The sequence below is a fragment of the Erythrolamprus reginae genome, chromosome 1 (assembly GCF_031021105.1).
Source record: "Erythrolamprus reginae isolate rEryReg1 chromosome 1, rEryReg1.hap1, whole genome shotgun sequence".
NCBI classification, from domain to species: Eukaryota; Metazoa; Chordata; class Lepidosauria; order Squamata; family Dipsadidae; genus Erythrolamprus; species Erythrolamprus reginae.
The window spans coordinates 397,841,612-397,854,555 of NC_091950.1; the positions used below are offsets into that span (position 1 = coordinate 397,841,612).

Genomic DNA, 12,944 nt, shown 5'->3' on the forward strand with positions numbered 1-12,944 from the left:
GGAGTATATACACTGCTCAAAAAAATAAAGGGAACACTCAAAGAACACATCCTAGATCTGAATGAATGAAATATTCTCATTGAATACTTTGTTCTGTGCAAAGTTGAATGTGCTGACAACATGTGAAATTGATTGTCAATGTGTGTTGCTTCCTAAGTGGACAGTTTGATTTCACAGAAGTTTGTTTTACTTGGAGTTATATTGTATTGTTCAAGTGTTCCCTTTATTTTTTGAGCACTGTATTTGCTTTATATTGAAGGAAAGACATTCTGTATATGCTCCAAGAAGCCTCGGTTTTGATTCATACTATCTAGGGCTCAATTGGCAGACTTTGTTCCTCAGCTAAACTAACAAGTTCTTTGAAAACACAATACATTGAAGAAAAGTGAGGTGACACCCAAAATACCACAAAACTACTCTCATCTATCTTGAGCTTGGTGGTTTTACTAGAAACGTCTTTCAAACTCATTTCGTCTCTGAACTGGAGATAATCCTGGCCTGACTGATTACACCCCCCACCCCCCAGCCACTAGATCACACTGCTTCTCATAATTCATTAATAATAGTTGAACTAGGTTTTATTTTATTTATTAATCTAATTTGGGTCAACGCAGGGGCCAAAGAACTATCAGTTGCATTTGACAGGCCGAGCCACAACGTGGTTGAATTGGTTTTCCTGAACCCATCTACGGTGGCTTAAAAAACCACGGCTTATGACTGAGCGAATTCTCCACATACAACCAGTTCTGATTTATTTCCCAATTATGGCCACCGATAAATTGCCATTTAGTCAGTACTCGTGCCACAGGGTCACCTAAACAGAAAAAAAAAGGAGGCTCTCAACCATGAGCCATTAATTGTTATAAGTTGCCCTATTTAATAAAAGGCTGAACTTGAGAGAGATTTGGATAACTAGGGGTGGCCATAATCCCCAAATATTAACGTACTGCTGGCTTTCCTCAACGTGGCTTCCATAGGGGTCTCTCCTGTTGCCCCTCAGGAAATAGCCCGGCCACAATGAGCGGCCCAGAGACACGCATTCCACTCTATAGTCGCCTGCAAATTTTATTTTATTTTATTATATTTCTATGCCACTCAACTCCTTAGAGCAGTGTTTCCCAGTGTGGTACAGATACCCCTAGGGCAGGGGTAGGCAAAGTTGGCTCTTCTATGACTTGTGGACTTCAACTCCCAGAATTCCTGAGCCAATCATGCTAGCTCAGGAATTCTGGGAGTTGAAGTCCACGTGTCATAGAAGAGCCAACTTTGCCTACTACCCCTGCCCTAGGGTTACGGGAAGAGTTTGCTGGGGGTACGCGTTCAGAAAAAGTTCTGAAATACATCTTGCCTTTTCCAACTTCATATTTATGTGAAGTTGCTTTTTCAGCATTTGTAGACATTAAGTTGAAAAAAAGGAACAGACTATTGGACACGGAACCACATCTCACAATAAAATTAACAACCAGGGAATCAAATTATGATGATCTGTCATCTCGGCACAAACGATTTCATCCTTCTCATTGATCCAAATAAATGTTATTTATAATATAACTTTTATTTATATTTTATTATGAATAATTTTATTTTTCGTTTATTTTGTGTATGTACCAAAAAAGAAAAGAAAAAATAAATATATTTTGATTATTAAAATACATCCATTTTTTTTTTGACGAGGGGTACTAAGCGTTAGAAAAATTATAGAAGGGGTACACATATGTCAAAAGTTTGGGAAACACTGTCCTAGAGCAGTGTTGCCCAACCTTGGCAACTTGGAGATATCTGGACTTCAACTCCCAGAATTCCCCAGCCAGCATTCGCTGGCTGGGAAATTCTGCGAGTTGAAGTCCAATTATCTTCAAATTGCCAAGGTTGAGAAACACTGTCCTAGAGGACTCAAGGCGGCTCAAATGCGGGGCCCGGCAGTTGTAAGGCTGCCTCTACCTTGCCCAGGGAGCTGAGGTGAGGGAGGGAGGGAGGTTTTCTTAGGCCCTGTGCCCACCCCGGGGCTTTTTCCGTCTCTACCAAGCCCCGACTCTCCCTGTTTTCTTTTCCCTTTGAGCCGCCGCCGCCGCGAGCCAGCCAAATCCCCCTCCCCGGGGCCGAGAGACCGCGATTCTTGTTCGGGCCTTTTGGGAACCAGAGTGACAACCAAAGGCTCCGCCTGGAGTGTCGGCAACTCTCTGAGGTGTGTTGGAAGAACTCCAGGCCGAGCATCGAAAGGGTTGTTTAATAATATCTGACGGGCGCGGAAGAATTCGGGCAGGCGGCCAAGATACACACGGCCTGTAATAGTTAACTCGATCTGTAAACAGTTCAAACGGCACTGGGGAGGCCACCGGCTCTTAACATTAGAGGCCCGCCTTTCATCTCGCCGCGCCACAAGGCAGCTCTCGCAGGCCCCTGTGGGCCGCTCCCGCCTGGCTGCGGCCGGAGTTGGGAGACGAGGGACTTGCAAGGCGAGCAGCCCCGGACAAAAGGCCTCGCTGCGAAGGGCTGACCTTCAAACCTACCGCGCTGGAGCGAACTGAGGAGATTTTCCCCCGCACGCGGTCGAAATCAACGAGAGCCGCCGCCTCAGCCGGGAGCGCGTCTTTTGTGGCCCACTTTCCCAGGCCTCTGTGTTCGGCCGGGCCGGACGGCTCGACGGAGCCTCTTGGCTTTCAAGTCCAGCCAGGGTGGAGCGGGCTTCTCCAAGCCTAGCGCCCCCTCGACGGTTGTGTTCACACGACATGCTTAACAAAGATTAGGCAAACACAACCCTTGCTGCGTTTCCGCAGCTAGCTAATCCTGGTTAGGATTAATGCATCCAGGTTCGGTGTGTTGCAGGAGCCCAAGAAACCTTTTGTTGTAATTTGTGTACTGGGGCAGGGGTAGGCAAAGTTGGCTCTTCTATGACTTGTGGACTTCAACTCCCAGAATTCCTGAGCCAATCATGCTAGCTCAGGAATTCTGGGAGTTGAAGTTCACATGTCATAGAAGAGCCAACTTTGCCTGCCCCTGTACACTGGGGGAAGCACAGAAAATGGATTTTACACCCGCAACCAGGCTAAGCATGCTGGTTGAATTGGGACAGCATCTGGCTGGAAATGCTGAAAGTCTGAAACATCTGGAAATTAGAATGGGGAAATCTTCAGTATATGGTAGAGATCACGCATGCAAGATATTTGTAGCTTGACAAATGTATCTTTTCTTTTATGTACACTGTGAGCCGCCCTGAGTTTGCGGAGAGGGGCGGCATATAAATCCAATAAATCTAATCTAATCTATATACAACAAAGACAAATTCCTTGTGTGTCCAATCACACTTGGCCAGTAAATAATTCTATTCTAATCTAATCTAATCTATTCTTTACTACTCTGCTCTGCTCTACTCTACTCTACTCTACTCTACTCTACTCTACTCTACTCTACTCTACTCTACTTACCAGTGAAGTCAAGAGCAAATTTGCCCAAACTTCCTTCACCAGCTATTTGCAGGTCTTCCACCTGGTCAGATTGTTTCCCCTTCTCCACTAAATTAAGTTTTGTTCCAGGGAATAATTGCTATTGACAACCCATTTAGGTATTTCCAATTATGGGGAAATCACACATGCTTTTTCGAGGAATTTCTGTGCTTTCCTTTCTGTGTTCCTGTCTTCTGATTGCTTTCTATTGCAGTCACTTAAAAAAAAAAAAAAAAAGCAAACCCAACCTACCTTACCTTTCAGTAATGTAGAAGTCATGAGGGTGTTTGTTTTTCTCATTAAATAGAGGCTACAAAGTCTCATTGTCCCACTGTAGGTTATTAGGAGTTCAAAATACACCTTGGCAGCAATGAGGGCACAAAAAAACGGCGGCATCTGTGGCATAAAGTTCCCTAGTTCCCTGATAATAACCTTGAACATCAAGCAACGGGAGTGCAATTAGGGCAGGATTTTGGACTAGTAATCTAGGGTCTGCTTAGTTAAATCAGATTATTAAATCCAGAATCTAATTTTATCCATAGCATTATTACTGAGAGAGAAGTTGTCCCTTTGCATTCTGAGACTTAATGTCCACCTTTGTGTTGTACATTAAAAGAATTGCTAGCAAAAGATAAAGAATCTAGAGTTTTCCAGATTTTTCTGAATTACTAGTAGCCTAACCTGCATGACCGATGGTGAAGAATTCTAGCTGTAATTCAACAGCATCTGCAGGACCATAGGTCCCTATTCTAAATAGCCACAGTCTCTCTAAAAAATTGAATAGAATTACATGCGCAATGATGAAGATTTTTGGAAATGCAGCAGCAATTTTTGGTTTATTAAGACTAGTAAACCATACCATGATGACTAGGAGGTGAAGAACCATATCTTTGAGATGCAGCACTCCTTCCTTTGATCCATTAGATATACAGTACTGTTGGCCCCACACAGAGAAACTGCTGTGTAAAACAGGCGTGCCAGCTTTCTTTTAACCAGTGTGTATGGGGGGGGGGGGGGAGATGCTATCAGACTTACAATGAAATTCTCCCTTGATCCTTTGCCAAAGCTGGCAGCAGGTGTGAGCTCACCTTTGGTCTATCAGACAACAGATGCAACAGCGCAGATGGCCATTCTTTCCTCAGAAGAATACTCATTACATTAGCCATAAACCCTTCCCTTGACCAGCTCAATACAGATTGACGCCAATTTACAGAATAAACCCCTCCAGTAGATGACCATTTTTTGTTGTATAATTGCCCTTTATCATCCAGTTGTAAAGATTTTCTTAAAGTAATTTCACTCTGCTTGGAGTTAACTGATCAATTACTCCCTTTATTTTTATTTTTTTTAGCTCAGTTTTGTGATTGGAACATTCTAGTCCCATGCCAATCCCAACCATTAGGACTATTTTTAAGTAGCCCTTACCCTTTGGAAGCAACTAAATAGTATTGGAGATTATTATTATTATTATTATTATTATTATTATTATTATTATTATTATATTTGTATGCCGCCCCTCTCCGAAGACTCGGGGCGGCACACAACAACAGAAACAGTACAAATCCAAAATTAAAACAATTTAAAACCCATTAATATAAAAACAACCATACGTCTATCTAATAAATAATAATAATTAATAATAATAATCTCATACAAACCATACATAAAGCGGAAACGGCCCAGGGGAATCAATTTCCCCATGCCTGACGACAGAGGTGAGTTTTAAGGAGTTTGCGAAAGGCAAGAAGGGTGGGGGCAGTCCTAATCTCCTAGAGGGAGTTGATTCCAGAGGTTCGGGGCCGCCACCTAAAAGGCTCTTCCCCTGGGTCCTGCCAGACGACATTGTTTCGTCGACAGGATCTGGAGAAGGCCAACTCTGGGACCTAACCGGTCGGTGGGATTCATGCGGCAGAAGGCAGTCCCAGAGATATTCTGGTCCGATGCCATGAAGATGGAGCAATAATAATAATAATAATAATAATAATAATAATAATAATAATAATAATAATAATACCAACAACGACAATAGCAACAGAGTTGGAAGGGACCTTGGAGGTCTTCTAGTCCAACCCCCTGCTTAGGCAGGAGACACTGCACTACTTCAGACAGATGGTTATCCAACATCTTCTTAAAAATTTCTAGTGTTGGAGCATTCACAACTTCTGAAGGCAAGCTTTTCTCTTTCTCTGGTCAGATTCTAAGCAATTCCTCCATTTGATGCCCACTATGGAAACAGCCAGAGGTGGGCTGCTAAAGTGCTATCTATATAAAACATAGCAGGTTAGGCTAAACAATATAGCAGGTTAGGCTACTACAGTATATATATAGCCCTTTAGCAGCCCACCTCTGGCTGTTTCCATAGTGAAGTATATATATTTAAGTGGAACGGTGACATGTGCTCGCCCCCATGGTTCTGAGTGCTGGACAGGTAGTGAAATTGCTCTCAAGGGCACGCACGATTTCACTACCTGCCCAGGTGCAGTAGCAGAATTGTGCTGGACTCCGCCAGCACTCAGAACCACGAGGGCAGCACACGTCACTTAGCAGCCCACCTCTGGCCCTGTGAAGAAACTTGCCAGTTCATAACAATCACAGTACAAGTGCAATAATTACCATACTTCAAAAAGAATTGTTAAACTGAAAACAGAACTGAAAAAGTGGAAAAGGGTGTATCGTTATACTGTATGCTTCCTAAATCAATCTGACCAGCCACTGAATGACTAGGAATTGCTGAACATTGCTTTGATTCAACAAGGTTCTCTTATGTTTTTTATGGAACAGTCTTCCATGAAAATTCCAAAAGGAAATTCTTGTGAATTAAAATAAATTATTTTTCTTACACTTATATGCATGTATATTGTATTTATAAATGTTTGTGTGATTCAAAATCGCATGAACAAAGCTTCGGGGCATTTTGAATTCAAAGGAAACACCTCTCTGTGTTTATGGAGCAACTGTAATCTTGCAAGAATAATCCTTTCCTCCCTGCCAGCTTTCTATTCTAAACAGGAATGGTTCCTTCTTTCAGTCCTGTTTGTTTTTCTTAGAATGTTTGACGAATTAATTATGAAGGTACCTTTAAAAGTGGGACTTGCTAAATGAAAGCAAAGATTTAGACATAGACAAATGATCTAAAGGCAGTGTCTATGCAAGTGACTAATTTATTCCCAATTTTAGTCAGTATCTTTGCTAGATAATCTTTAACTGGGCCAAGAAGCAAACTGACTAGCGGTGCAATGAAAGAAGAAAAGTCCCATGCATTCCTGGAAATCTTCTACTATATTAACAAATAATGCAGCAATATTTTTGTAGTGGCGGCAGCTGCTAAAAGATCTTCAAGGGTAAAACTGTATGTAGAGCACAGGACATCTATTTTTTTTTTAACTTCTTGATGAAATACCTGACTGCACTGCAGAGCACATGGTAATTAGCTGCCCCGAGTCTACAGAGAGGGGCGGCATACAAATCAAATTAATAATAATAATAATAATAATAATAATAATAATAATCTGTGTCCATTGGGTGTATTGAATCGACAGATCCTCAGAATTCCCAACAAACATGTTAACTGAGCTATAATGTAACTTTATCTGAAAGGCACCATTTGGATAGACTGTGAATTATGATAGATTATGAGTTAGGCAGATCATCCAGAAGATATTTAATATTTTTTTAAAGCTTGTGTCTAAGAAATGGAAAAATGGCTAAGGTCAACCAAAAAAAGTGTAAATGTTTTTCTGAAACTAACAAAAGTTTACTGTAGCACTTTACTCTTTATCTTAGTTGCACATCAAGTGTTGATCTACAGTCCTTCCTCAATAATGCAGTGTATTAATCTTCTGTATTACAATATAAGCCAATTACAGTGGAACCCCGACATAAGAGCTGCTCTACTTAAGAGCAACTCGAGATAAGAGCTGGGAGGGGAGAGATATTTTTGTTCTACTTACAAGCCCAAATTCGAGATACAAGCGCCAAGGAGCTGTCTCCTGAAGCCAAACGCTAACTTCCGCGTTCGGCTTCAGGAGACAGCTGCGAAGCGGCGCGCGTGTTTTAAAAGGTTGCAGCCGGCCTGGGGGGCTCGGGGGGGGTGCTTGCAGCTTTCTTTCTTGCTCTTTTTCTTTCTCTCTTTTACCTTCCCTTCTATTTCTTCTTTTCTTTCTCCTTCCCACCTTCTTCCCTCCCTCCCTTCACTCATTCCTCTCTTACTCTCCCCTTTCATAAGTTTCCTTCCTTCCTTCCTCTGTTCCTGTCCCTTCCCCCTTTCTTTCTTTCTTTCTTTCTTGCTCTTTTTCTTTCTCTCTTTTACCTTCCCTTCCTCTATTTCTTCTTTTCTTTCTCCTTCCCACCTTCTTCCCTCCCTCCCTTCACTCATTCCTCTCTTACTCTCCCCTTTCATAAGTTTCCTTGCTTCCTTCCTCTGTTCCTGTCCCTTCCCCCTTTCTTTCTTTCTTGCTTTCTTTCTTTCTTGCTCTTTTTCTTTCTCTCTTTTACCTTCCATTCCTCTATTTCTTCTTTTCTTTCTCCTTCCCACCTTCTTCCCTCCCTCCCTCCCTCCCTTCACTCATTCCTCTCTTACTCTCCCCTTTCATAAGTTTCCTTGCTTCCTTCCTCTGTTCCTGTCCCTTCCCCCTTTCTTTCTTTCTTTCTTTCTTTCTTGCTTGCTTGCTTGCTCTTTTTCTTTCTCTCTTTTACCTTCCCTTCCTCTATTTCTTCTTTTCTTTCTCCTTCCCACCTTCTTCCCTCCCTCCCTCCCTTCACTCATTCCTCTCTTACTCTCCCCTTTCATAAGTTTCCTTGCTTCCTTCATCTGTTCCTGTCCCTTCCCTCTTTCCTTCCTTCCTTCCCACCCTCCGTCCATTCATTCACCCATTCCTCTCTTGATCGCTTAAAGCCGGTCCCTGGTGCAAAAAGGGTTGGGGACCTCTGTCCTACAGGATTGGGTGGCAGAGAAGTTGAACATATGTAAATTTAAAAGTTTAAGAAAGTTTACAAGTTAAGTGAAAGAAACTTCATTATTCATTTATATGTACATGTACATTTCTTCATTAAAAACATGTCTTTCTGCATAATTTAGACTAACTTTGTGAGTTTTTTGAGGGCTGGAACCAATTAAAATTATTTACATTAATTCCTATGGGGAAAAGTCGTTCGAGATAAGAGCTGCTCGACTTAAGAGCCCAGGTCCGGAACGAATTAAACTCGTATCTCGAGGTACCACTGTACGTTATATCACCATCATTACATTATACCAGCATTATATCACAATACAAAAAACAGATGTCAAGATGGAAAGCATGTAGAGAAAAGCAACAAAAATTATAAAGGGATTGGAGGCTAAATTATATGGCAAATAGCTGAGAGAGCTAGAAATGTCTAGCCACTTGAAGAGAAGGATTAGGATAGAAACAGAAACATAGAAGTCTGACGGCAGAAAAAGACCTCATGGTCCATCTAGTCTGCCCTTATACTATTTTCTGTATTTTATCTTAGGATGGATATATGTTTATCCCAGGCATGTTTAAATTCAGTTACTGTGGATTTGGATTTGTTCCAAGGATCTACTTCTCTTTGTACGTCTCCAGAGAGGGGCGGCATACAAATCCAATAAATAATTAAATAAATAAATAATAAATTCAGTAAAATAATATTTTCTCATGTTGCTTTTGATCTTTCCCCCAACTAACTTCAGATTGTGTCCCGTTGTTCTTGCGTTCACTTTCCTATTAAAAACACTGCCCTCCTGGACCTTATTTAACCCTTTAACATATTTAAATGTTTCGATCATGCACCCCCTTTCCCTTCTGTCCTCCAGACTATACAGATTGAGTTCATTAAGTCTTTCCTGATACGTTTTATGCTTAAGACCTTCCACCATTCTTGTAGCCCGTCTTTGGACCCATTCAATTTTGTCAATATCTTTTTGTAGGTGAGGTCTCCAGAACTGAACACAGTATTCCAAATGTGGTCTCACCAGCACTCTATATAGCGGGATCATAATCTCCTTCTTCCTGCTTGTTATACCTCTAGCTATGCAGCCAAGCATCCTACTTGCTTTCCCTACTGCCTGACTGCACTGTTCACCCATTTTGAGACTGTCAGAAATCACTACCCCTAAATCCTTTTCTTCTGAAGTTTTTGCTAACACAGAACTGCCAATACAATACTCAGATTGAGGATTCCTTTTTCCCAAGTGCATTATTTTACATTTGGAAACATTAAATTGCAGTTTCCATTGCTTTGACCATTTATCTAGTAAAGCTAAATCATTTACCATATTACAGATGCCTCCAGGAATATCAACCCAATTGCACACTTGCACAGGATAATTATCTTCCAATACTTGAGGGTCTGTCACAAAGAAGAGAGGATTAACTTATTCTCTAGGACTGTGTTTCCCAACCTTGGCAACTTGAAGATATTTGGACTTCAAGTTGCCAAGGTTGGGAAACACTGCTCTAGGACACCAGAGGGCAAGACAATAAGCAATAGATGGAAGTTTATCAAGGAGATTCAATCTAAAAGGGGGGATTTTTTGGCAGCGAGAGCAATTGACCAATGGAATAGCTTGCCTCCAGGGTTGTGGGTATTCAATCACTGGAGGTTTTCAAAAACAGACTGGACAGTCATTTGATTGGGTTGGTATAAGGCTCCTGCTATGAGCAGAGAAGTGGACTAGATTCCGGACCTATGATTCTATAATTGTCCTATGATCCATCAGTAGTAACTTTCTCTTCCTTTCTCTTCACAGTTCCACCCCTTGTCTTTGTGTAATACCAGCGAGGATGAACATGATCCAGGATTTGTCTCCATTGTCAAACTGGAAAGGCCTGAGCGGGCTCCCCGGCCATGCCTGTCATTGGCCAATAAGGTATATGTGCTGAGAACAGACTTAATAAACTCCTCCAGAAAGGTTTTTGATCAGCTCCTTGGTTTATTAGATTGCAAATTAAGCTCCTGAATCTCTTTTATATTCAAAGTGGGTAAGGCCCAAACTGAATGGGCAAAGCTGCAGTCTCTCATACACTCCAGTTTCTCTTCCTTACGCTCTTTTCCTTTGAGAAAGATGAAGCATGAACAAGACTTTTCAGAAATTACCATTCCTGGTCATTTCAATTGAGCTGGTGTCGCTGGGCCTCATCTTTCCATTAGCAAAGACACTAGGGCCATGATGGTGAACCTATGGCACGCCTGTCAGTGGTGGCACGCGAAGCCATATCAGAGGGCACGCAAGACTTTGCCCTGTATCAGCACCAGTGCGCATGCTCGCGCTGGCCAGCTGATTTTCAGCCTTGGGAAAGGCCATTTTGTCCTCTGGACACTTCAGGGAAGCTTCCCTGAAGCCCTGGAGGCAAAAAAAATCTCCCAACAGACAAAGTGGAAGTTCAGAAAAATGCACTTCTGGTTGCCCTTGTACTGTTTTTTGCACTCTGGAGGGTTCAGGGAAGTTTCTTGAAGCCCCCGAGTTCAAAAAACAGCACAACAGTAAACCAGAATTGTGTTTTCCCAAACATTCGGGACCGTCTTCTGCCGCACGAATCCCAGCGACCAATTAGGTCCCACAGAGTTGGCCTTCGGGTCCCGTCGACTAAACAATGTTGTTTGGCGGGACCCAGGGGAAGAGCCTTCTCTGTGGTGGCCCCGACCCTCTGGAACCAACTCCCCCCTGATATCAGAGTTGCCCCCACCCTCCTTGCCTTTCGTAAGCTCCTTAAAACCCACCTCCGTCTTCAGGCATGGGGGAACTGAGATATTCCCTTTCCCCTAGGCTTATAGAATTTATGCATGGTATGTCTGTATGTATGATTGGTTTCTTAAATTGGGTTTTTTTACATTACTTTTAATATTAGATTTGTTCATATTGTCTTTTTACTGTTGTTAGCCGCCCCGAGTCTACAGAGAGGGGCGGCATACAAATCTAATTAATAATAATAATAATAATAATAATAATAATAATAATAATAAATAATTCAATTTGCCTGTTAAGTCATTTTTTTCACATACCAGGGTTCAGAAAGGCCTGTGTGCTTGCACACGGGGCAGCAAGGGAAGGGGTGTGGCTATATACACGCATGCTAGCACACCCATACACACCCCTTTTGGCACAAGAACCAAAAAAAGGTTCACCATCACTGCACTAGGGAAAGAGAGCCTTTGGGAGCTGGTATTTAAAGACTCCATATTCACAGTAAATGTCTCCCTTTGTCAGATTTCCTCCTGTCCGTCTGGCTTTCCGTCATGTACTTGCCTATCCATCCATCAAATCCATCTGCCAGAAATGCATTTACCATCTTTTAAATGCCTTCATGGCATCGGACCAGAATATCTTCGAGACCGCCTTCTGCCGCACGAATCCCAGCGACCAATCAGGTCCCACAGAGTGGGCCTTCTCCGGGTGCCGTCAACTAAAGAATGTCGGATGGCGGGCCCCAGGGGAAGAGCCTTCTCTGTGGTGGCCCCGACTCTCTGGAACCAGCTCCCCCCAGAGATTAGAACTGCCCCTACCCTCGTCGCCTTTCGCAAACTCCTTAAAACCCATCTTTGTCGTCAGGCATGGGGAAACTGAGATATCTCCCCCGGGCCTATACAATTTATGTATGGTATGCTTGTGTGTATGTCTGTTTAATAATGGGGTTTTTTAACATTTTAAACTGTAAATTATTAGATTTGTTATAAACTGTTTTTATTGTGTTGTGAGCCACCCCGAGTCTGCGGAGAGGGGCGGCATACAAATCTAATTAATTAATTAATTAATTAATAATAATAATAATAATAATCTTTTAACTGCATGTAAAGAGAGGCAGTTCGGTAAGGGAGGTTAAATAATCGGACTAGAAACCAGGAGATTATGAGTTCTAGTCCTGCCTGGGCACAAAGCCAGCTGGGTGATCTTGGGCTGGTCTCTTTCTCTTAGTTTTAGAAAAGAGGCAGTGGAAAACCACTTCTGAAAAACCTTGCCACGAACACAAACTTGTAGTTTGCAGGGAGTTTTCCTTACAGTTTCCAAAAACTGGACACAATTGAACAGATTTATTTAAAAAAAACAAAACCATGTTATTGTTAAATTTTCTGGGGGTGGAAATGTGATTTTTATCTCAGTTGTTGCTTCCCCAAAATACTCAGAATGATATAAGAAAATACTGGATTTCCTAAAGGAGGGAGGGAATACTGACCTGCTTCTTTCTTGAACCCAGCTTAGAACTGACTTGAAGGACGGACCAAATGGGACTCTTTGCTACTCATCCCTGTTAACCATGATTTCATATGCAATCTCTGCTGTAGACTCCACGTTCGGGAGATGAGCAAATTTGCACAATGCTCCTTGCTTTGAAAATGAGAGCGCCTTTTCCTTTAATGCAGTGTTTTCCAACCTTGGCAACTTGAAGACATCTGGACTTCAACTCCCAGAATTCCCCAGCCAGCATTCGCTGGCTGAGGAATTCTGGGAGTTGAAGTCCAAATATCTTCAAGTTGCCAAGGTTGGGAAACACTGCTTTAATG

General features: G+C 42.2%; 1 protein-coding gene across 1 annotated transcript in view; it reads left to right on the forward strand.

Annotated features, from left to right (window-relative positions):
* Positions 1–12,944, forward strand: part of RNF43 (ring finger protein 43) — a 70,662-nt gene that overhangs the window by 20,897 nt on the left and 36,821 nt on the right. Inside the window, exon 2 of the mRNA XM_070735058.1 lies at positions 10,195–10,314. Within this exon, the coding sequence (XP_070591159.1) occupies positions 10,195–10,314 (120 nt within the window). The remainder of the gene's footprint in view (positions 1–10,194; positions 10,315–12,944) is intronic.